Source organism: Paroedura picta, chromosome 2 (genome assembly GCF_049243985.1).
Source record: "Paroedura picta isolate Pp20150507F chromosome 2, Ppicta_v3.0, whole genome shotgun sequence".
Taxonomy (NCBI): domain Eukaryota; kingdom Metazoa; phylum Chordata; class Lepidosauria; order Squamata; family Gekkonidae; genus Paroedura; species Paroedura picta.
The window spans coordinates 2,298,220-2,323,556 of NC_135370.1; the positions used below are offsets into that span (position 1 = coordinate 2,298,220).

A 25,337-nucleotide genomic window follows, 5' to 3' on the forward strand; every position below is an offset into this window, starting at 1 on the left:
AGGCAATAGGCCCGCTGTTGGGTGCGGATGGACAAACTCTAACGAAAGATGCAGAGAAAGCAGAAAGGCTTAGTGCCTATTTTACATCTGTTTTTTCCCACAGGTCTAAGTGTTTAGGCACATCTAGAGATGGCTGTAGCCAAAGGATAGTGTCTGGGTGGCAGGTTAACATGGATAGAGAGGTGGTCGAGAGGCATTTAGCTGCACTGGATGAGTTCAAATCCCCTGGTCCAGATGAAATGCACCCGAGAGTACTCAAAGAACTTTCCAGAGAACTTGCACAGCCCTTGTCCATCATCTTCGGAACCTCTTTAAGGACTGGAGATGTCCCGGAGGACTGGAAAAGAGCAAACGTTATTCCGATCTTCAAAAAAGGGAGGAAGGATGACCCGGGAAACTACAGACCAGTGAGTCTGACCTCTGTTGTGGGGAAGATAATGGAGCAGATATTAAAGGGAGCGATCTGCAAACATCTGGAGGACAATTTGGTGATCCAAGGAAGTCAGCATGGATTTGTCTCCAACAGGTCCTGCCAGACCAACCTAGTTTCCTTTTTTGACCAAGTAACAGGTTTGCTGGATCGGGGAAATTTGGTTGATGTCATTTACTTGGATTTTAGTAAAGCTTTTGACAAGGTTCCCCATGATGTTCTGATGGATAAGTTGAAGGACTGCAATCTGGATTTTCAGATCGTTAGGTGGATAGGGAATTGGTTAGAGAACCGCACTCAAAGAGTTGTTGTCAATGGTGTTTCATCAGACTGGAGAGAGGTGAGTAGCGGGGTACCTCAGGGTTCGGTGCTCGGCCCGGTACTTTTTAACATATTTATTAATGATCTAGATGAGGGGGTGGATGGACTACTCATCAAGTTTGCAGATGACACCAAATTGGGAGGACTGGCAAATACTCCGGAAGATAGAGACAGAGTTCAACGAGATCTGAACACAATGGAAAAATGGGCAAATGAGAACAAGATGCAATTTAATAAAGATAAGTGTAAAGTTCTGCATCTGGGTCAGAAAAATGAAAAGCATGCCTACTGGATGGGGGATACGCTTCTAGGTAGCACTGTGTGTGAACGAGACCTTGGGGTACTTGTGGATTGTAAACTAAACATGAGCAGGCAGTGTGATGCAGCGGTAAAAAAGGCAAATGCCATTTTGGGCTGTATCAACAGAGGCATCACATCAAAATCACAAGATGTCATAGTCCCATTGTATACGGCACTGGTCAGACCACACCTGGAGTACTGTGTGCAGTTCTGGAGGCCTCACTTCAAGAAGGACATCGATAAAATTGAAAAGGTACAGAGGAGAGCGACGAAGATGATCTGGGGCCAAGGGACCAAGCCCTATGAAGATAGGTTGAGGGACTTGGGAATGTTCAGCCTGGAGAAAAGGAGGTTGAGAGGGGACATGATAGCCCTCTTTAAGTATTTGAAAGGTTGTCACTTGGAGGAGGGCAGGATGCTGTTTCTGCTGGCTGCAGAGGAAAGGACACGCAGTAATGGGTTTAAACTTCAAGTACAACGATATAGGCTAGATATCAGGAAAAAGTTTTTCTCAGTCAGAGTCGTTCAGCAGTGGAATAGGCTGCCTAAGGAGGTGGTGAGTGCCCCCTCACTGGAAGTCTTCAAGCAAAGGTTGGATACACACTTTTCTTGGATGCTTTAGGATGCTTAGGGCTAATCCTGCGTTGAGCAGGGGGTTGGACTAGATGGCCTGTATGGCCCCTTCCAACTCTATGATTCTATGATTCTATGATTCTATGATTCTATGAAACTCCGTTTGCTTGTTCTTTTAAATGACTTGTAGCTGATAGTTTCTGTTTTTTCCTCTAGCTTCTCCCATGCCTACTCAAAGCAACTGAAGACGGAATTATTAAAATGCAAATGTTGTTTTCAGCCATTCAGGTGTGCTCCCTGGGCAATCCTGGTCAGTCGGAAAAGCAGCGTAAGATGTTTACAATAAAATTTAAATAAATAAATTAGCTATACTGAGGTACTTTAGGGGTTCATCTGTAACTCTGGATAAAATTGTCATTAATCTCATAAATGAACCAAACGGTTTGTACTTTGATGCTAAATAAATTGTATCTACTAGATTTTGTGTTTTAAAAAGAAGACTGTTTAGGTTAAAGGAAAAAAATATATTCTGTTTATTTCAGCCCCCCCCCCAAATTTGTAACCCCATTTCAAAATTTGGCCTCTGTAGTTTTAAGCATTGCTTCAGAAAGGCTTTCCCTCTTTGGTTGTTTTGTGTAGATGAACTGTTTGTAATGGGAGAAAAAGGAACAGCCATGAAATCTCCAGGCTGCACTTTTTCCATAGAGCAGAAGAAAAATGAGTCTAAATAAACGTATCTGCTCGCTGGTCCGGTCTAGATCCTCTCCAAGCCAGCCGGATCCGCACCTGGATAACTCCCTCCAGCAGCCTGAGTATTTCAGCGTGTGCTCAATTGCAGCAATAAATCTTTTTAAAGTACTTTTGATCCATGGAACACTGCCTGAGCATATTTGTCCTCTTTTAGGGTCTATTAAAAGCTGGAGAATTTAGACCAGGGGTAGTCAAACTGCAGCCCTCCAGATGTCCATGGACTACAATTCCGATGAACCCCCGCCAGTGAATGCTCATGGGAATTGTAGTCCATGGACATCTGGAGGGCCGCAGTTTGATTAACCCTGATTTAGACTCTGGGCAACAGTGGTTATAGCAAAGAGTTTGGGAAGGTGAGGGAATACGAACTGACTTCAAAGGGGAACAATTAGGCTACCTGTATAAGTGCACATAAAGCAGTGTCTACAAGACCCACATGTCTAGATGATTTGCATTTATACCTCTTAAGTTGCACCGTTAGAGGACAGAGTTCTACGGAGCTTTTAGGAGAGAGCCAAGTTACGGAAATCTGCAAACTGAAAAGCACGGCCTGATCAATGAGCCATCCGGCTAGCGTTTCACAATGTGCCGTAACCAATACTTCAGAAGAGATTTCAGAGAAATCATAGAATCACAGCCAATGGCCCTTCCAGTCCAACACGGTCTGCCACACAGCGGCCAAACCCCAGGTGCCATCAGGAGGTCTCCCCAGAGGGGCCTTCAGCCAGGAGAGACCGGGGCCCATTCTGCACATACTGAATAATGCACTTTCAAAGTGCTTTTGCAGCTGGATTTTCTTGTGCAGAACAGAATAATCTACATCTAAATTGCACTGAAAGCACATTATCCAACCTGTGCAGAATGGGCCCAGGTTATTCGCTCTCTTCCATGAGACAGCCCTTCAGGATCTGGAAAGCAGGTCCCCACCTTTCATTCAATCGTCTCATTTCCAGGATGAAAACAACACACTTCCTTCAACCCTTCTTCACAAGTCTTGTTTTTCAGAACTTCACGGCTCTTCCATGAGTTAAGGTTCTATCTTTCTTGAAATATGGCAACCAGAATTAAGTCCAGTAGCAGTTTGGAACAAAGTTATTACTTCTCTTGACTTGACTCCCACGCTTCTCTTGACCCCAGCCTAACCTTTTTGTTTTTGCAATAGTGCTACCAGGCCCACTCGAGTTCAGCTTGTGACAGACTGCAATTCCATGATCCTTTTCACACATGCGACTGCCAGGACAGGTATCCCCTCCCCCCCCCAAGGCTGATTCTTTCATGTCTAGAGGAAGACCTGGGCAGTCGTCTGTCAAATTCTGTGTTAGTCCAGCTTTCCAACAACCTTAATTACTTTGTTCTGTTAAAATGCAGAAGTTGAAATGCTTCCTGTCAACCCACTCCCTTACTGTTGCCAAACAGCTCCACTACAACCATCTACATCTAAGAGACACAGATCACTTCACATCTATTCCACATAATATATTTCTGGTAAGGGCTTGGGGGAGGAGCATGCCTCATGGCTTAAGTGCCACTCAGCGCTTAACACCCATTCAGGGAGGCTGTCCCGCCCCTGAGTGCTTCCTCCTCCAATCGGCTTGCCTGTCTGTCCAGCTGCCATCCAATCATCTTCTGTCCCCCACCCCTGACCACCCCCTCCTCCTTCCACTTCCCTCTGAGGCTCGGAGGCTGCAGATCCCTGCCGCGTGAGAGCTGCCCCTGCCAGTGAGTTCCCCAACAGCTGCCTGCAGCCTTTCCAGGTCCTGGGGGAAGGGGGAGGCTATCCGCAGAGTTCTTTCACCCCCATCCCCCAATCTAGTGCCCCTTGTATTCGTGAATGCAACTGGCTTGGCCCTAGTTTAAGGGATAAAATGTCAAAATTCGTCAATGGTAAGGAAGTTCACAGTCAAGTATAAAAGGAAAAATGGCACTACTCATAAATAAGGTAATGATTATCTGCAAAAAAAGCTGTACCCCCCCCTCCTGCCCCACTGTTGTAATGCATAGTTCTTTTGTTGAGGGCAGCTGAGTGTCAGGTGGAGTGGGGGATTGTAGGGGTTAGGGGAAATTGGCCAGTTCAAGCCCCTCACAATTCAGAGTAGCCCAAAAGGCAAGATTTTCCCATGAGTAATTTCCCTCTCTTAGAGTGATACTTCTGTAAAAACACATGAAGAGCCCGGCTGTACAAGACCACACGCTGGCCAACCAACTGCAGTGTGTCTATGTATGTGTGTGGGGAGGCAACAATCAGCGAAAACTTTGTGGGAGCCCAACTTGTACTTCCTAATTCTGGTAGGCTGAGAAAGCCTCAAGTCCTCCGATATCAATGAGGACATCATACCACAGCGGAACGGATGAACTTCATTCCTTTTCCTAGGCTTTGGTTGTGCACATAAACAAGGGCTACATTATAAGGTTACTACTGAATATAAAAGGAATAATTCCTCCAGGATTTCATACAAGTTCTGCCTCTTTGCCGCTATACTACTATACCTTTGACCATTTAAACAAATGCAGTTTTAGCTTTCAAGTGCACAGCCTGAAAGCAAGATGTTAGAGAAAGACAAGCATTATATCTAGACATGTTTAAAGCAATCAGTGTTGTCATGTTATGGACACAGAAGAGGCATACGTTGCCGCTGAAGTGGGGCTTTCAAATTACAGGCATGTTCCTTCATAAACATTCTTCAGGCACATGAGGTTTTCCTCTGGTACAGAAAGACTTCACCTAGGGTTGTGCGCTCCGGTGCGGTTCGGCCGCTTCGGCAATTGCCGAAGCGGCCGAACCGCACCGGAGCGCACAACCCTACTTCACACTTAGCTGCTTGGAGCCAACGGAGAATGTTACAGACTTACTGCGAAGAATAAGCCATACTTTACCTCACTGATTGGCTGTGCTTGTTGGGTCAAATCCAGTTCCTGAGGCCTTGTCACCTTATCGATGTCCAGGGAATCCATGCTGGAGGCTGCAGAGGTGATGCTGGAGCGGGAGGAGTTACTGATGGAGCGGACCTCCGCCTCGCTCACCGTGCCTGCCGAAGCCGTCCTTCTGTGCTGGGCCGCGAGGACGGGCTTGTGATCTTCCATGGTCGGCTGCTGAGCGGCTTCATCCATACTCAGAGAGGCCTTTTCCAATTGTGCAGTGATGTCATCCAGGGAAAAGATGGCGTGGGAAGGCTTAGTGACCCGGCTAGATGACGACGACGTCAAACCCTTCACGCTACTGTGCTTGGCGGTAAGCCGGCCGCCGCCAGGGGGTTTCTGGACCATTTTCCCTTCTGTGGCAAAGCGTTTGACGGATGTGCTGTTGGCAGACTGGGACCCGATGCTGCTGAGCTCCTGCTCTATGGAACAAAGGTCAGCCATGAGAGCATCGAGGTCGACAGTCTCTCCCTGATTCAGGGCTTCTGCAACAAAAGATGGACAACGATCAGGATTCTGTTTCCATGTCCCTTTCTGGAGCCTGACTTAGAACATAAGAGAAGTCATGTTGGATCAGGCCAATGGCTGAACCAGTCAACACTCTTTGGTCACACAGTGGCCAAAATCCAGGCGCCAGGGCCTCCAAGCAGACAGACTTGCACTGTCTGTCTAGGACAGGGGTAGTCAAACTGCGGCCCTCCAGATGTCCATGGACTACAATTCCCATGAGCGGTCGCTGGCAGGGGCTCATGGGAATTGTGGTCCATGGACATCTGGAGGGCTGCAGTTTGACTACCCGTGGTCTTTCTCAACAGAAAATAGTTTATTAGAGCATACTGCCTTTCATCATAGAATTATGATTTTTTTAACAGTTACCATGAATTACAAATTGCTGCCATAGAAGTTTCCAAATTTCTGGATAAGCCTTTTAGTGTTATCTTGTGTTTCAAAACATTGCTCCTTTTAGAGACCTCTTTTTCTGGGATTTCACTTTGCCTTGTAATCAGTTTTATAATTAAAGTGTACTTTAGTCTCTTAACTTCTTCTGTTTTTCACTTCCCCCAATTCATTCAGAAGCAAGTTGCAGTGGTGCTGCAGGAGTGCTTGCTAGTGAAAGACTGAAGCTGCAAGATTTCCCATGAACAGGGCCAGGTTTTCACGGGAAAGGAGGTCTTGTGATTTGCCACATCTTTATGGGAAATACTGTTTAACCCTGGAATTATATTAAACATATTATAATGATTCAAAAATTGTTCAGAATAAATATTATCTTAATGTTACTTCTTCCAGGAGATCAAAAATGAGATGCCTAATTAAAACTAGCTTTACTTCGGTTAAAAAACCCCCAGTAAACTGCATTTTCACCTGGAAACTGAAAACTATATTCAGATCTGAGGTCTTTAGCCACTCTGTGCGCCTGCTGTCCACGTTTTGGGCCAGAGTCTTGAGGCCGCAGAACCAGATTTCCTCCTATCTAAGTTCAGTCAATTCATCTGCCCACAGCACAAGCTTTCTTCCGATTTTATGCCCAACCGGGGTTTGTGAAAATCAAAATCAACCGTGACACATTATTTTCTGTATCATTTCAAGAGTGTCTACCCCGCCATCCAGCCATGCGCTCCAGAGGGCTGCCAGCACTGCCTCCGCTGAGCACCTCTTACCATTCAAGTTATACATTGAAAAGCGGTAGGAGAAATTGGCAATGTTGGTCTCCTGGCGAAGAGGGGATCTTTTCACCGGCTCCAGGGGCTTGTCAGTATCCAGACTCTAAAGGAAGGGATTGGGAAGAACATCAGCTAGAACCATGTTTGTATTACATAAAAGATGCTTACAAATGCAGGCATATGACTGAACATGTCTAGGCTCCAGCTCGCAAAATCTGCTGAGGCTCTCCAGCCCCAGATAAGTGAAACTGGCCTAAACCAGTGCCAGGGCCTTCTATCCGCCCTGGCAGCAGCCTCCTGGACGCTCTTCTGGACGAGATCAGGACCTCGCAGGACCTGCAAGACAGAGTGGTCCTGCCAGGCCGATGGCTGAGGCCCACAAGCTATCCGCAAAACTGGCCCTCCCTACACAGAAATGGCAGAGGAAATAACAGCCAGAGGTTTACATCAGCAGGGCACTTTCCCCTCCCCCTGGAGAGAGGGTGGTAGCTCCTGGGTTTTTAATAGACTGATTTTTAATTTAATTGTTTTAATGTACTGTATTAATATGCTGTGAGCCGCCCTGAGCCTTTGGGGAAGGGAGACACAGAAATAGGAAACTAAATAAACTAGGCATTCAGATTTTTTTAATGCAAAAAAAGAAAAGAAAAGCAATCTGTGTCTACCCATTAGGCAAAAGAAATACTGATGAAAACTTACACACAGGAATAAACAAGTCCCATTTTAAAACACTGCCTCTTTTTAGCTTGAAAAACGGCATGTTTTTTTGCCCAATTGTCCATTTATCAGAGGCAAGAAACTCCATTGCAAGGCAAACTGTTCTCGTAAAACATCCAAACAGCAGTTCTGATCCCTTAAATATTCCCAAGAACACATTCCGCACAGATTCGGCATCAAACACTTAACCCCACTGTGGTATTAATGCTTTCTATAGTAGCAGCTGGTTTTTGAATCCATCTCACTTCACTGCTCTGTCACTGTTCAGCACAGCAGCCCAAAGATGTATTTTATAACAGTGGTCCCCAACCTTCATCTGGTCGGGGACCGCCTCCGGGGGTGGGGGAGAGCCAGCGGCCCGGCTGCCACAGTTGCTCATAAACGCGCATGCGCGGTTTGACCACCAGGTGGCACTAACACGCATGAGCAGAGTTGCCGTGCATGCGCGTTTTGGCCACCAGGGGGCGCAAACGCGCATGCGTGGCAGTTCTGCGCACGCGCGTTAGCGCCGGCTGCCGCACCGGCCTCTTTCCCCCCCTCTCGCTGCAGAGGGGGGAGGCAAGCACGGCCGCTGGCGGCCCCGTACGATGGCCTTTGCGGCCCGGTACCGGGCCGAAGACCGGGGGTTGGGGACCGCTGTTTTATAAGGCATCCCTCCCACACAACTCCAACATGCATGCCCCATGCAGCCACAGCAAGTTCCTTTTACTGTGAGGTGTTCAACCTGTGTGAGTTTATCTAGCTCTCCGAGCCAAGCCCCAAACATCTTGTCCAGATCTTGATCTTCTTTATCACTGTCTTCTTCTGCGCCATGATCGAGTTCTTCATCTGACAGCTGCTCCATCTAGGAGGAAGAAGAAACAGACCTTGGAATGTTTTAAGGGGACGTTTCTGCCTTTTTCCTGGCGAAAGCTGGGCTAAGTTGCTGCAGAACACCAGGTCGGTCCCATCAACTTCTTCAATACAGTTCTCAAGAATGGGCATCATTAGTTCAGAGTAAAGATATAATGGGGGTATTTAAAAATATGTATAGCTGTGTCTTGGTGATACACATTATTGCCAGAAACAAATGGATGCTGACAGACCAACCCTATAATATAAGCACATATATCACAATACTGAATTTCAATTCAAGGATGTGATTATGATTTCCATGTTGTATTTTTTTTTGGGGGGGGGGGTATTTCCTCTGCATCCAGGGCTGAATCTGCACGGAGCTTTTATTCCAATCCCAGGTCGATTCAGTCCCTGCCATCCACACTGAATGAGATTTCCATTTTGATTTTAGCTGATTTAAATTTTCCCTCTGCAACAAGTAGGATTGATCCAGAGTGACCCTACCTTTCCCCCGCGATATCCTGGAGTGGATATAATCCTCAATATTTGAAAAACCGGCATGAGAAAGTGTGCAGCTGTCCACTTTCCCCCAAATAACTTGCTGCTGAGCCTCCAACACTGTACAAAAACTCTGATTGGCCAGGGCATCAGTTCAAAGGCTTCCTTGTTCCCAGGTTGCAAGCTTCCTTAAAGGGGAAGCCCTAACTTCTCTCGGGAGAGATTTGCCTCTGGGATTTAGTCCCCCCTCCACTTCTGGCTCCAATCCTCTCCCTTCCCCCCTTCAAGAAAAGAAAGAGGCTCCTGCTGTGCTTGGCTCCCCCCTCTGAGCTTCCCTAATCTGTTTCAATGGGGAGGGGGGGATAGAGGAAGACCCGAGTTCAAATTGATCTGAATTCAGCAGGATCCACAACAGAATAAACAAAGTCAGTGCAGAATCAGCCCTGAGCACTAAGAGTTCTTCTGCATACATTGGCTGTTAGGTCAGTAAGAGGAATTCTGCTGAACATTTTGGACGAGCTACATCTCTTTGGTATGAGGGAAGACTAGTGGTCTTTGGGTTTAAGACAGGCAACTGGAGACCTAGGGACCAAACCCAGCCCTCAAAGGCCTCCCTCCCCAACACTGGCCTCCTCCAATAGGTCTGCATGTAACCCCAAACTGGGGCTGCTTGGCTGCTTCGTCCCAAGCGGAGACGCAGGCACTGGGTTCTAATCACTTTCCCTGCACTATGAGCAGCCCGGGAGGCTTTGGCAGAGCCCTCACATTTATGCAACTCAACTCGGCCCCAAGTGCAAGCCAAGACACAAACGAGAGCAAAAAGCTGAAGTGCTTAAGGAAAGCTCCGTGCCAAACTGTCTGTTCTTATTTACATTGTGTGACAGAATCTCAGCTTCTGTGGGAGAGAATCAGTGGGCAGGGATGTCGCTCCGCAGAAACACAGATCCGGCTGAAAAGCTCATTACAGAACAGCGGACAGGAGTTCTTAAGCAGATGCTGTGGGGTGCGGATCTCGGCCCCAATGCTTTTGGGGTTATCTTGTTCGCCCTGTGCGCTACATGCTACAAAAGATGTTCTCCCCAACAAAACCGTGTGACAATTTTATACAAGCACCAAATTTGTCCGCACAGTGCAAGCGCTTTTGCTTACAGATAAAATACGAAACAGACCTCTTGTCAAACTAATCGCACTGAAAAGGATACCTTGAATGCAGCTGAATGGCAAAGCGGCACCACACTTCGTACAATTACCCGCCCGATTGCATGCATTTGCACTAGCCCAAGTGGAGAGCACAACGGAATCACGGGATACGCATCAAACCACAAAACTGTATGTGAAAGGAATTCCTGCAAGGGAGTCTGAAAATAGCACCACGGTGGTAAAGTCCAGCTGCTTTCTAAAGGTACAGCTCAAAAAGCCTAGAAATCAGGCGACATGTACATGGGTTGGCCGCCTTTCCTGGAAGATGCGGCAATAGCTTTCTCCTGGAGAAATACCAGTTCCTGTTTCCAAAGCGACACGGTCCCTGCCACGGGTCAGAAGGAGCACAAGAACTCCGGCATACACCCTGCTGACGGTTCTCACGAGACCCTCTGCTTCACCGGCAGCAAATGTTATGCTTGAAAATTCCAAGGGGTCCAAGCTGACCACAAGTTGGGCAACGGCACCCAAACCACAGGAAACGCATCCTCTTGCTCCAGAAAGACGGCTTAGAGGGGCCAATCAGAATCGCCCCGGAGGCCTCCTGTCAGAGCGTTTAGAGGCTGGAGGCTGTCCAGATTTCCTCCGCTCTCCAGTCTACTGCACAACCTCTTAGCAGAATACAGAAAAGCAAAGCCTAACAGTAAACAGAGACAGCCACAGCTGAAGATATTTTTTACCATCTGTTTTCACTCACAATTCTGCTGGATTATGGTGACTGTCCAACAGGAAGGACAGCGAAGTATTATTATAATAGAGTCCAAGAGGTACCATTCCCAGAGCCAAGGAAACTCTACGTGCTGAGAGTTTTCCAAACATTTTTCCATAGGTCTCCCTTTGGAAAAATACAGCCATGATCAGGGCGGCGGCATCATCATCATCATCATCATCACCATCATCAAAATAATTCACATGGATTTTAAAATGTGACTGACAAATCCCACATGCTGCTCGGATGCTTTGACACCAGCCACATTAGACTCTTTGAGTGACCCTCACGCAACCTTTCTAACAGACACCCAAGTAGTCCCAGGGGCTCCACGCAAGTTCCCCAATACTCCTTCCACAAGCCTGAGCAGGAGGCCACTGTCACCCCCCCTTCACGACAAATGGGAAGGGAGGGAAGAGAGGGCATGACGACATCAGAGGGAGTCCCAGCCAGCGGTCAGGAGCCAGCATGGGGGAGCCGTTTAGGAGCGTGGACTTCTACGCTGGTGTGCTGGGTGTGATTCCCCGCTCCTCCTCCACATGCAGCCAGCTGAGTGACCTTGGGCTCCCCACAGCACTGATAAAGCTGTTCTGACCGAGCAGTAATCTCAGGGCTCTCTCAGCCTCCCCTCCCTCACAGGGTGTCTGTTGTGGGGAGAGGAAAGGGATTGTAAGCCACTTTGAGACTCCTTCAGGGAGAGAAAAGCGGCATATAAGAACCAACTCTTCTTCTTCTTCAGTAATCTCAGGGCTCTCTCGGCCTCACCTGCCTCACAGGGGGTCTGTTGTGGGGAGAGGAAAGGGAAGGCGATTGGAAGCCGCTTTGAGACTCCTTCGGGTAGAGAAAAGCAGCATCTAAGAACCAACTCTTGTTCTTCAGGGATCCATGGGAGCACCAGAGGGGGGTCTATGGCCTTTCCTCTCCCGCCTTAATGGACTTGGGTCACTTCCATTGCTCCCCCTGTCCCCCTCCTGAGCCTGAGTGAGTTCTCTTGTGGTGGCTTCTGTGCCTGGGAGGGGGCGGAGCCTGCACGCCTACTGCTGCCTTGAACCACCTCCTGCCTCTCCACCCCACAATCCTCCTGGAGCCTGCCTGTTAATGCGATGACGTCACTTCCAGTGACATGTCGCTTCTGTGGGGCTGTAGCAGGGAGGTGTGGCCAGCTGACATCACTTCTGGTGCTCCTCGAAGCCTGGTAAATTATTTCAGGGGCTCCTCCATGAACAGAGAGTTGAAAAAGCCCAATGGCCCAAGTGAAGTTTCGATCTGGCATTTCTCAGCTCACCGTCTTTCTTCCTTGGCTAGGCTTCTGTCTCTTCGCCAAACCTATGAAAAACTTGGTTTTAAAAGATATTGCTGGCTTTCAGCTCTGGCTCCAAGATGTTCCAAAGATGTTCAGTGTTAAGAAATGTCATTCTTGTTATTGCTCTTATTTTTGTGGCAACTGCAACCTTTCTGCAAGGTCTTTCTATGGCGGCTGCAGCTCTGACTGCTGCTCCTCTTCCAGAGACAGTAGCCCTCAAGTAAACTTCCACCGTGGTCAGACGTGGGTGGCAGCCTTGGCCAGCAGACGATGGTCGCCTCCAAGGGGCCAGGTGTTTCTTTCCCCGCACTTTGTCACTCTGCCATGGGACCCAACTGCTCAGCAACAGCCCTTACGGTGGCAGCTGCGGACGGCGCTCCAATTTCCTCTCCCCATTTGTAAACCGGCTGCCGTTCCTCCTTTAAGCCACAGGATAAATATTCCTACTCAGCCACCCCGGAAATAGGCAAAGGGAACAGCTGGGTGCTGGTGATGGGTGCCAAATTCCCACTCGACTTTTGAAAAAAAGCACCACTTGAAAATGGAACCTCAAACCTACCTCAAAATTGAAGTGGGCTAAGCCATTATCAAATAGTTGGTATGTTATTGTTGTTATATTGTTATATTGTTACCGATAATGCTCCATGTAAATGTTCCGAAATGTTTTCTGTAAACCGCCCAGAGCCGTAGGGAAGGGCGGTTTAAAAAGCTAAATCAATCAATCAATCAATCAATCTTTGGTTGGGTTCTTGGAAGAACATCTAAGCATCTGATTCTTCTCTTTCAGTACCTTTCTGCTCCCCAAGTATGCAATAGCATTGTTATTCTCCCCACACACACAACCATTGCATTCAGGTTAACATGCTTGAGTGTTTATGAAAGGTGCAAATGTTGTTGGACCATACCCAATACATGTTCCTTTAAAAACTAATTTTCAATAAGATAAAAATACAAACCTTCTCTCTCCTGGTCTAACATTCCTCCAAGAGTCTAAAAAAAATCCCCTTTCCTCCCCCAGTTTTTGATGAAGTTGGCTCCCAGCTGCTCCAGCTGTCTCCGTGGCTCAGAACGGGAAATCATTCCTCTGTGTTCAAAGGTGGGAAAGATCAGACTGGGTGGAAAGGCGGATAACAGGAGTGGCAGAACACTGAGGCCAGATGTAGTTACATACAGGTTAGTTTCCAGGAAGGGACAGCAGTGCAAGTCTCCAGGAGAAACCTGGCTGAGGCACGTGAGTTTAAACTAGTTCTGGCTTCCAAGCATGGTTGGAATTCTCTTTAATGATTTCAGGTACAAAGAAGCCTCCCCAGACGAGCCACTGCGTTGGATTCCCCCAGACCAGCCTGCCTTTTCCCAAGAGGCAGACCAGATGGTACCAAGTCCGCCCATCACCAGCGGCAGTCCTAAGCATCGGGTTCTGTATTCCCTTCCCAGAGATGGAATTAAACCTCTCTGCCAGGCGGAGGTACCCTTCAAATTGCCTGCCCTTTTACTGAGGCTCACCAAACTACGACTGCACTGTCCCCGAGGAGGACCTGAACCAAGACTACTGTGGACTTCCCTCCATCATCTTACCCCACCCCCTGCAAAGATGACTGGATGCTGAAGCAGCACTCCCCTGGCTCAGCTAAGTGGCTGTTTTTCCCTTCAGGGGCAGGAGAGCTTCCTGTCTGTGACATTTCCTGCATTATACCACGTTGGTCAAACCCCTCCTGGAGTCCTGTGTGCAGTTCTGGAAGGCCACACTTCAAAACAGGACGTGGACAAAAGGGAGAGGGTGCAGAGGAGAGTGATGAGGATGATCCAGGGTCTGGGGACCAACCCTAGGAGGAAAGGCTGAGGGACTTGGGAATGATCAGCCTGGGGAAAAGGAGGTTGAAAGAGGACAGGATGGCTCTCTTGAAGTGTCTCCAAAGTTTGGCACTTGGAAGAAGGCAGGGAGGGGTTCCTGTTGGCAGCAGAGGATGGGACCCGCAGTGATAGGTTTAAACTACATGTAAAACAGCACAAGCTAGATATCGGGAGGGGGGGAGATTTAATGGAGTAGTTCATCAGGGGAATGGGCTGCCTCAGGAGGTGGTGAGCTCCCCCTCACTGGCAGTCTTCAAGCAAAGGTTGGATGCACACTTTTCTTGGATGCTTTAGGATGCTTAGGGCTGATCCTGCATTGAGCAGGGGGTTGGACTAGATGGCCTGTATGATCCCTTCCAACACTTTGATTCTAGGATAAACACTATAATGTTTTATTTTTAGGTTATTAAAAATGAGTTTCAAAAGGGACATTAACTGAGGATGTTATAACAAGATGCACATTTTATACTACGGAAGTTTTAATCCTCGTTATACTGCATGAAATACCATTTTGTTTTATCTTTATTTTGCACCGTATTTTCAACTTTTAGGAAAAATTGTACAGCTGGCCACTGACGGCAGCAGCTTTATCAAAGCATGCGATCTTCCTACAACTGATGACATCATAGCTTTATATGCCATTATTATTTTGCTACCGCATTGTTTATTTAATAAAATACATTAATCATTCAGAATTTATTCAATTTTTAATTTAGAACTTACATTCATGTAAAGTTCATACTCTCTTGTTTTCAGATTTTGGGGGTTGGTTGTGGAGGGGCTTGTCCCCTTTTGGGGGTTAGTTAAAATGGTGGCATCATTTTCATCCTCCTCTTCTTGGAGACGGGGTTCAAGACCCAGAATATGGTCCTTTCCTTCCTTTAGTCTCCAGCGGTTCACAGAAGTCCTCCCACCAATTGATGCATATTCCAAGACATATTGATGGCTTTCTTGATGGTATTCACATTTTTTGAATCAGATAAACTATCTTGAGGGATTTCCAAGCAGTAGCCTGCCATTTCAGTAAAGATGGGGTCTTTCTCAATAGTGTTTTGAACGCTTCTCAGCACCTCCCTCATCTGGGAGTGACTGCCAACACCAGGGGTAGTCAAACTGCGGCCCTCCAGATGTCCATGGACCACAATTCCCAGGAGCCCCTGCCAGCAAATGCTGGCAGGGGGCTCCTGGGAATTGTAGTCCATGGACATCTGGAGGGCCGCAGTTTGACTATCCCTGGCCAACACAGTACCAGAGAACTTTTTATCACCAGGAAGAGTGCAAAATCAGCACTCTGAGGCTCCAGGCGTCTCCCTTTGTGCCTCTAAAGCAGGGGTAGTCAAACTGCGGCCCTCCAGATGTCCATGGACTACAATGCTGGCAGGGGCTCATGGGAATTGTAGTCCATGGACATCTGGAGGGCCGCAGTTTGACTACCCCTGAACTGGTGGTTAAAAGAATCTTATCTCAGGCTAAGTAAGCAATGCCCAAGTAAGCAACCATTTGCCGAACATCATGGCACCTTCCATCCGATGAGTAGAAAGAAATCACAGAACCTTCCAGAATCCAGAATAATGTTGTAAGAAGCTGGAAATTGAGACACTCTTGGATTCACCACAAAAACTAATCCAGTTAAAACAAGGCAGATTTATAGAAGTCAAGGAAGATGCAGATACTCAAATTCTTGGAATGGCAACAGAAAAAACATCTCAACTCCATACCACAGAAAATGCACACAGTAACATTCTTTTTTCCCCACGTGGCCCGAACTCAGATGTAGCAGCCTGCAAAACCATTTTCGTTTGCTTTCCTGGACAAGGATGTCAACGAGGGAGCCCAATTCGTTGCTAAGGCATCTACAATTACTCCAATAGTATCTCCGCATTCAATCAAAGCTTCTACATGCATATGAATTCCAACTCTTAATTTATGGCTAAAGTCACCAGTGAAACCTCTTCTGTAAATTAATGGTTTATTAATAACAGCTTCCACTGAGCTATTTCTAGTGTGTAAAGAAGGAAACTCAGGCAGGATGTGTACAGAGTTTGTATTCTATTTGTTCAAAGCAAGAGGCAGCTGTTACCTTCTCAGAAGCATCTCGTTACTGTCCTGTGAAGAGATTTCTAAAGCCACACGGAGTTTCTCCTTATTTGGAGAAATGTCATGTCCATGAAAGCAAAGAACGTCCTACACTCAAAACATGATCGATAATCATGGTAGTAATGACAACCCCCCCCCAAAGTAATTGCTGAATGATATCTCTGTCCTACAGATTTCCTCAAAAGAAACAGCACAAACCTTTAATTCTGTATTTTGGCCCATTTAAGCAGATATTTAGAATGTCACTTGTAGCTACCACTGTTGTTTTGAGGCTAATAATCTTCCGCCATGCTCTGTTTTTCCAAAGTGAGAACAAAACTCAGTGGTTCATCGAGTGGCCTTCTGTGCAGGCACAACCATGAACCTCCACTTACAGAGTCGCTAAGCCTCTGAATCTGAGAGCCAGGAGGCAACACCAGGAAAAAGTGGTTGGCCACTGGGTGAGACAGGAGACTGGGCTAGATGGACTATTGGTCTGGTCTTAGGGTTGAGCGCTTTGGCGGATTCATCTGCTTGGATGGGAGACCGCCTAGGAAGTCCAGGGTCATAATGCAGAGGCAAGCCTTGAAAACTTCAAAAGGACTCCATGAATAGCAAAACAAACAAAAACACAAAAAGCCCCCACCCTGAATCAGAATTTCAAGCACAGATTACGGATCCCTTCAATTCATCTCTTGATTTAAACATCTCAGTATTGCTGCAGGTAATCCTAAACTTCCCATTTCCAAATGTGTCCTTCACAACTAAAACCCAGCACATTTAACAATGTTCAGAACTGTTCTATGCATAGGGTTGACAATGTTTTAAGACATAGAACTGCTTCAGCAATATTATTCACAATGCCGCATGGCAAGTCTTCTTTCACAAACATTCGGGTAACTCCATGAAGTGCTCCATGTCCAACAGCAGTTCAACCCTTATTTATAGGCGTACTTTATAAGAGACAAACAAGCACCAAGAGAGCTGACAAGAACTATTACAGTGTCAGACTAGGGGACCCAGGTCCCAAGCCCTGCTTTGCCATGGACGTTGGCTGGGTCAATCATTTGCACTCAGCTGAACATACACGATGTGTTTGTAGTGAGGATAACATGGAGGACAGGAGAACAACGTGAACTGTTTTGGCTCCCCACTGTGGAGAAAGGAAAGGAATAAATGCAGTATATGAATAAAGATCAGTGCCAGCTCTCCAACCTTCTGTAGTACGAAGATTGTTCTGTCTACCACTAGCATTTCAACCAAACATAAATGAAGCACAGCCCCATCAGGAGCACCACCCGACAGCCACATAGTCCTCATCTTCAAAGTGCAAGAAGGAAGCTACATGGATGTATCCTGTGCTCCACAAATCATGACAACACAACTAAAGAACAGCTACTTGGAAATAGGCCCTGCTGAAACCAGTGAGATACTTCAAAGAACACAAATGTAGTCTCAGGAAGCCAAGATGAAACAAGAGTTTCATCTACATGTCTATTTTTAGGTAAATGTCTAAATATGTTTATCTTAATATAACATAAGCATCCTTTAAATACATAAGCATCGTTGAAATGCAAGCAGCAAAAGAAACAACATATCAGCCAACCCAAAGTACTGAATAGGGATGGGGACAAATAAAAAATTTAGGATCAGTTCGGGGTGTTCCAAAACTGAATCCATGAACCCAGATGATACCATCTCCTGGAAATGAACCAGCCCAGTTTGGTTCTCCCCGCTTAGAAAAAGGGACAGGCTAAAAGAGGCTGCAGCCATTTCGTGCTGACAGGGCAGAGGTGCAAACTATTTCAGGGTGTGGGTGCTTTTTCTTCCCCTCCCTGGGATGGAGCAGAGAATTTCCTCCCAACAGCAAGGAATGCTTGGAATACCTACCAAAGATGACACAGCCCTCCCCCCCACCCCCCGGCATGCAGACACAAATTACTTTGGTAGTATAAGAAATAAATTAACTGCAGAAGCTGCCCAATGAAAAATATGACCAATTGAAGAGGGAACTGTCCTGCTTTGGATACTATAAACTCTTATGGTCTTGAGCAGGGGTAGTCAAACTGCGGCCCTCCAGATGTCCATGGACTACAATTCCCATGAGCCCCTGCCAGCGTTCGCTGGCAGGGGCTCATGGGAATTGTAGTCCACGGACATCTGGAGGGCCGCAGTTTGAGTACCCCTGGTCTTGAGGAACGATGTCAGAGAGAGAGTGGTTCTAAAGCAATCTTCCCTCCTGTCAATGTTTCCCTGGCAAACTTGCACAACTTAATCCAGAGCCTCAGTTCAGTTAGTTGGCCACATCCATAAACCCCTCAATGTCTTCCTGAGGGCCTGGGGGTTTGGGAGACGGCCTACCCGTTTTCACGGTGCAATCTAAGCAGGGTTACACCTTTCTCAGTCCGCTGAGGTGTCCAAGACACACAGAAGTCAAAGTTTGTCCACACCTTCAGCAGGAAGCCGTTTCATAAAACAGAGCAAAAAGCAGAACCGGTGATTTTAAGCTATCCTAAAAGGTCACATCTGGCTCAGTTCCTAATACACTCGCATGCACTTTCTATAGTTAATCACCATGAATTAGATAAATAAGAAAAATTATTTATGAACTACTGAATATTTATGAATTATTTATGAACTACTCAAAATTATAGATACTTCATGGGCCTACCATTTTAGAAGATGTACAGTTTATAAATAAACTAGGTAAAAAGCCTGCCACACATGTAAATGCGGCAGGTGCTAGCAGGGAGGGGTTTTTTAGGGGGGGGCGTGGTGGGCGCACGGGGAGTCCAGCTCCGTAAGGCAGCCTTCCCTCCTGGCCCCATACCGTGTCTGGTGGCTCAGCGGCAGTACTGCCACTGCTGGAGCGTGTGCATCACGGCAGCACCAGGCTCACCGCCACTGTGGGGGCTTCCTGTCCACTGTGCCTGCCGCCTCCTTGCAGCCTGGATCCTGCCGCCACAGGGCTTGCTGGCTCCCCACTGCCTCATGGTGAGCCGAGTCCACACTGCCTTGCCGCCCTCTTGTCTGCTGTCTCCCCGCCCCTGCGGCTGCAGCCACCAGCCGGGTGCAGCAGCGGGCTGGGCAGGCGCCAGCAGCTGCGGCGAGACATGCAGAGGCAGGCAGGCAAGGCAGCGGAGGAGCGGCGTCCTCAGTGGTGAGGCTGGCTCCTGGAGGAGTGCTCCAGAGGGGGGTGATTCAGGGGCTGGCCCAATCTGGTCACACCCAGCGCACGGATTGGCCTGTGCGGGCGGAAGCACAGGACGGACACCGTTGGTGTCCCTGGACAGCACTCCACCCACAGGGCTTTTCCAAAACATTATAGAGCAGTGGTCCCCAACCTTTTTCTCACCAGGGACCAGTCAATGCTTGACAATTTTACTGAGGCCCCTGCTCCACTTGCTTTCCTGCCGGCTCCACTGACTTCCCTCTGCCAGCAGCAGGAGCCCCAGCCACGGTGGCCGTCGGAGAGCACCAAAGGATCCACGGCCCAGTACTGACTAATCCATGGACCGGTACCAGTCCCCGAACCGGGGGTTGGGGACCACTGTTATAGAGAACAAAGGTAAGGATATAGTCCTGGGTTATAAAGGATTTAGCTTTCCAGATCAATAAACTCTCCCTTCTTCTTGCTAAAGGGATTCTTTAGAAGGAGACTTAAGAGGCAATTGTGCCATACTCACTTTTTAGATCCCCTGCCATGTGTGATATTGTACAAACTAACAATGTGGGTACTTATCCAGTAAAACTCCAAAGGAGCTGCCAAATTCCTTTCAACAGCAACTTAGTAACAGCATTTGAACTGTGGTTTGTTTTTGTTTTTATAAAGATCTTCTAGTTATAAAAAAAAAACTTTCCCCATACACTGTTCATATATTCATATATATAGTATATAATTATGACCCAGTACCAGTAAGTTACTCAGCTGCAATATGATTTTAGTTTGTGGTTACGAATTCTTGTTACTCTACCAGACATTTTTTTTTTTGCTTAGTTACAACAAATGCCATCAGCATGAACACATTTAAACACATCCAACCCAATCACTGAAACAAGAAACAAAACGCAAAACACTGAATTGCAAAATTATGCTCCGTTTCCAGTAGGGATTTGAGCTTCAGCTCGGCCGCCTTGGCAATCACCAAGGGCCGAGGCGGCGCATAGGCCAGCGCCACAGTGCGGAGAGGACGGGTGGTGGCAGCACACTGCCCTTCCTCTCCTACGCGCCACCTCGGCCTTCGGTGATCACCAAGGCAGCCGAGCCGAGCTGAAGTGCACATCCAGTATCTGGTTTACTGGGTTGGAGAAGGCCTCTGTGGGTTCCATGGACAGCAAAAGTCACAAACAAGGAAATACAACAGCGCATAAAGTCTGATATAAGACTGGTAGCCAAAATCACAAAACTCCAGCTAGCCCCATTTTCTGAGTTCAAAACCCTACAGCATCTCATTGGACACCTCCTCTATGCTGAGTTCCTGTGGTCTAGAACAGCCCTTCACATGTTTTCTTTGTCTCTAGGACCCAACCCAAAATATTTAGGAGACAGTCTCTTTTCAGTCTTCAGAGTTTTGTACTTTAATTTTCCAGTACTGAACATCACCATGAAATTTCTAGGCACCATGGCAAGCTGGCACCTGGGATTTTTTGAACCCTGGTGCAGAATACTGCCCATGAGGTACACAAGGGTGACAGCCCGATATGCAGGCCTTCAATAGACTTGACCAGGGGGTGGGCTAGTACCTGTAATCCTTGGGGAGCATCTCTCCTTCCACATACAGTGGCCAACACTGATTGTATGGTCATGATGTTCGGTACCACTGACCAATCAGGGTTAGGGTTCCTTCAGCTTACCATTCACTGAAGCATGTAAAAAAGCACATGCTGGATCCACGTTTTGGTACCAAACAGTTTCCTGGCGGATGTGAGACAACTGCCATGGCCATGTCACCACCAGCTGAAGGCGCAGGTGGGTTTATCACTCCCCCTTCCATGAGCAAGAGGCAACTTCAAAGGGTCTTAGAGGCTCTATGAATCCTCCTGGAATTAAGGGTGCGTTAGAGGGACTTTATAAATCAAGACAGTGATGCTCTTGAAACCTCAGCACTGGTGTGGAATACTAAGCAATGTGGGGCAACAGACATGGATGCCTTCTGGTGCCTTCTCTGCTATTCAAGCAGGCCCTTCTTTACTAGGAATTGGGGGAGAGATTCTCATTGTCTTCTAATTCATGCTGAATACGGGTAGCTGTGTTGGTCTGAAGTAGCACAATAGAATCAGAGTCCAGGAGCACCTTTAAGACCAACCAAGATTTATTCAGGGTGGGAGCTTTCGAGGGCAAGCGCTCTTCCTGTTATAGAACCATTTGACATCCTATGAGACGGTAGCAATTTCTTCCTTCAGCTACTGCTGAATCAACTGAATCACTCAAAAGAGGAATTCACAAGCTGCAGGGGCCAGTCCATATCAGATCATCTTTGTTCTCTTTTCACAGCCCTTTCTTTAAAAACAGGAGACAGAAACATTTCGGCATGAACCAAAGAGGGACTGGGAAATGGTATCATGCGTACAATCTGCGGACTCAAAACTCTGCCTGCTTAATAATGACGCAGAGGTGACAGACAAGCCAGGAGGCCAAAATACCAGAAGGTGACACCTGTAATTTTGAATTATCACCTGCAATAGACAAAGTGAACCATTCTTCCTGCGCAATTATGGAGGTAATTATTAAGCAATAATAGAGCTGCAACGTCTGAACTGCTGCTCCAGGCAAAGAAAAGTCATTTCATTCAGCAAAAGAAGAGAGCTTTGAGGAGGCAAGTCCTTCTGCTATGCCTTAGAATCATAAAGACACGCCGGCTAACGCAATTCCAGCAATATCCATTTTAACATGCCTCTACGCGTATTTGCTCTTCTTGAAAACACAAGGGCTAGTGGCTTAAGCCACCATCGCTTGAAACAGAGGCCTGCATCTGATTAGCATATTTTAACAACATCATTTGCATGAATGTAACGGGATTTTAAAAAGCAACACTTGATTCAGATGTAGAGGCTGCCAAGGTCAGTCTGATACAACTAAATGAATTATTGGGGAAAAGCTCAATGCAGAATGAAAGATATTTAAAATCAGACTTTTGCCCTGCAGTGCACTGCGTGGAAGACAAGCCTATAAAAATAGGTACATTTTACATGGGAATCTCAAAAGCACTGGGATCCCGTTATCCGACTTGACTTCACCACCAGCAACTTATTCCAACGCACTATAAAAGCTGAAATCTCACAGTTCTAGTAAGCACCAAAGACCCATCTAACTGCTATGCAACAAATCCATTCAACAGCGTCTGCTAGGGATGGCCGCTTCCGTTCGGTTCGGTTCGGCCACTTTGGTGATCACCGAAGCCCAAGGCGGCACAAAGGAGGCCAGCTGACCTCCTGAGCGCTGCCTCGGGCTTCGGTGATCGCCGAAACAGCCAAACCGAAGCGCACATCCCTAGGTCTGCATCTCGTATAAAACAACAAATCTTTTTTTTTTAAACCCTCCAACGTGTTTAAGAAATAAGATTATTGCATCTGCAAGAAATTAACTATCCTGTTGAAGATGGGGGAAGGATACTAGTCACGCAAAGAATGTAAGCCTACAGGGCAGCTTTACTTCAGTTCATCCCCACCCCTCCTTAACTTGAGGGGATATTTTGTATGTATCAGTAGGTTCCGGAAGCCTTTTCTTTAAAAACTAAGGCCTGGAAATGAAGTGATAAATATCTTACAAGGAGATGTACATCGCAATCTATCACATGTTACTATGCAGCCTGGGTGGGCAATGAAGAAGAAGAGGAAGAAGAGAAGGAAGAGGAAGTAGAGGAAGAAGAGGAAGAGGAAGAGGAGGAGGAAGAGAAAGAAGAGGAGGAGGAAGAGGAAGACTCCCCGAAGGAGTCTCAAGGGCCTATTATGCACGGCGGCTGAAACAGCGGCATAGAGAACACGGAGGAGGAGGAAGCGAAGCAAACCGCTTACACACGGGAAGGAACGCAACGGCGGCAAAACCCAGAGTATCCGATTTTGCACGCGGCTACTCCGGAGCCACTTCTCATTGTGCCCTGGTCCCGGGAAGCTCCACTTTCTTCTGCATCTCGCTAACGCGGCTTTTTTGGCGGCATACGTTGACTCTGCGCCCGGTTGCCGCCTGCAGCGTGCATAATCCGTGATTTTAGCCGCCGCCATTCTACACCGAATGTGGACCTTCCACTCCGTGCATCATTGGCCAAAGTGGCTTAGAGTCGCCTTCCCTTTCCTCTCCCCACAACAGACACCCTGTGAGGGAGGGAAGGCTGAGAGAGCCGTGAGATTACTGAAGAAGAAGAAGAAGAGTTGGTTCTTATAGGCCGCTGTTCTCTACATGAAGTAGGCTCAAAGTGGCTTATAGTCGCCTTCCCTTTCCTCTTCCCACAACAGACACCCTGTGAGGGAGGGGAGGCGGGGAGAGCCTGATATCACTGCTTGGTCAGAAAAAGCACTATCAGGGCTGTGATGAGCCCAAGGTCACCCAGCTGGCTGCATGGGAGGGAGGAGCGGGGAATCAAATCCGGCTCATCAGATTAGAAGTCAATGCTCCTAACCACTACACCAAGCAGGCTCTCACCAAGAAGAGTTGGATTTTATACCTTGCTTTTCACTGCCTGAAGGCTTATAATTGCCTTCTCTTCCTCCACTCACAACAAGCAACCTGTGAGGAAGGTGAGGCTGAGAGAACTCTGAGACTGCTCTGTGAGAACAGCTTCTAACAGGACTGTGACCGGTAGGTGAATTCCCTCCAGGCCAGGCTGAATTCTGGAGATTTTTGGTGTATGGGGGGGGGGGTTCACTTGGGCATGAAATTGGGGTTACCATGGGTAGGAAGGTAGTTGTGAGTAAGGGTTGGACTAGATGACCCTGGAGGTCCCTTCCAACTCTATAATTCTATGATTCTAACCCAGAGTTACCCAGCTGGCTGCATGTGGAGGAGTGGGAAATCAAACCCGGCTCTCCAGATTAGAAGCTGCCACTCCTAAGCGCTACACCAAGCTGGAGTTCACCTCATCATGTGTATGGCAGATCCTCAACCTTGGTGGGCTGCTGAGGCAATCACGTTTGACAAACATGGGGCATTGCTCAGAAAACCCTCCATGGCTCTCCGTTCCCTTTTCAAAACCCAAGACATAACTTGATGCAATGCTAAACTTACACACCAAGTATGATGCCGCGTACCAAATACCAGTGATGTCAGAAAGCTGCTAGAAGCCAAAAATCTGCTTTGATTCCATAGTTAGAAGCTAGAGCCATGATCCTGTCAAGCAATCTAATGAAGCTAGGCTACAGTTTCTTATTCAGCCATTCCACATCATCTGAAAAAGTGGGAAGTGTTAGAGCAGAACAGGAAGAAAACTCCAACTGCATATTGCTCACACATCTTTGTCCTGGTTTCAGACAAATTGTTTCTGATTTCAGAAAACCATCTTCCACCCCTCTAGTAATTACCAGCAGCAAGGTGCTAAAAATAGGTCTCTAATCAAGTCCCTGAAGAAGAAAATCCAAAATCATGCAAAAAACATGCTGCATCTAAGTTCCATAACATACCCAATGTCTAGACCCGAATGGGTGTCACAGATGAACAACAGAAAAGCCCTTAAGACAGTTCTCCTAGTAAGCGCATGACAAATCTCTAAATCACAACTCTACAGAGTTAAAGCAAATATGAATGAAAGAGGAAGGAAGTTCTTATTTACGCCCTTGGTTAGACAAAAAAAAACCCCCCACACCATTATGTCATTTTAACAGCTGTGTAACAAATTGGCATGCTTCCGACCGATTTCTTTTTTTTTTGTTGAAAATCCGCGTGTGACTAACATCCCAAAAAGAACAATTATTTCCTTTTCTTCAAAAAATATCTTCTTTGGTATGAAGACTTGCGTCTCGTGGGAATTACACAAGCCAGTTCCAGGACAAAAGGATCAGAAATTCAGACCGGTTTTGATTTTGAAATCATGAAGTCTTATCTCTAGAGCTTACTGTAACTGACTGAAAACTCAACCTGGAATCTAGGGCTTTTTGCCCTAGATATAAAGAGCTGCACTCTACCGATCCATTCCTCTAAAGCAGGGGTAGTCAACCTGTGGCCCTCCAGATGTCCATGGACTACAATTCCCATGAGCCCCT

At 47.1% G+C, this 25,337-nt stretch overlaps 1 protein-coding gene across 1 annotated transcript in view; it reads right to left on the reverse strand.

Annotated features, from left to right (window-relative positions):
* RAPH1 (Ras association (RalGDS/AF-6) and pleckstrin homology domains 1) overlaps nucleotides 1-25,337 on the reverse strand; it is a 90,178-nt gene that overhangs the window by 44,477 nt on the left and 20,364 nt on the right. The window contains 3 exon segments of the mRNA XM_077319212.1: nucleotides 5,249-5,775; nucleotides 6,952-7,057; nucleotides 8,396-8,515. Of these exon segments, the coding sequence (XP_077175327.1) occupies nucleotides 5,249-5,775; nucleotides 6,952-7,057; nucleotides 8,396-8,515 (753 nt within the window).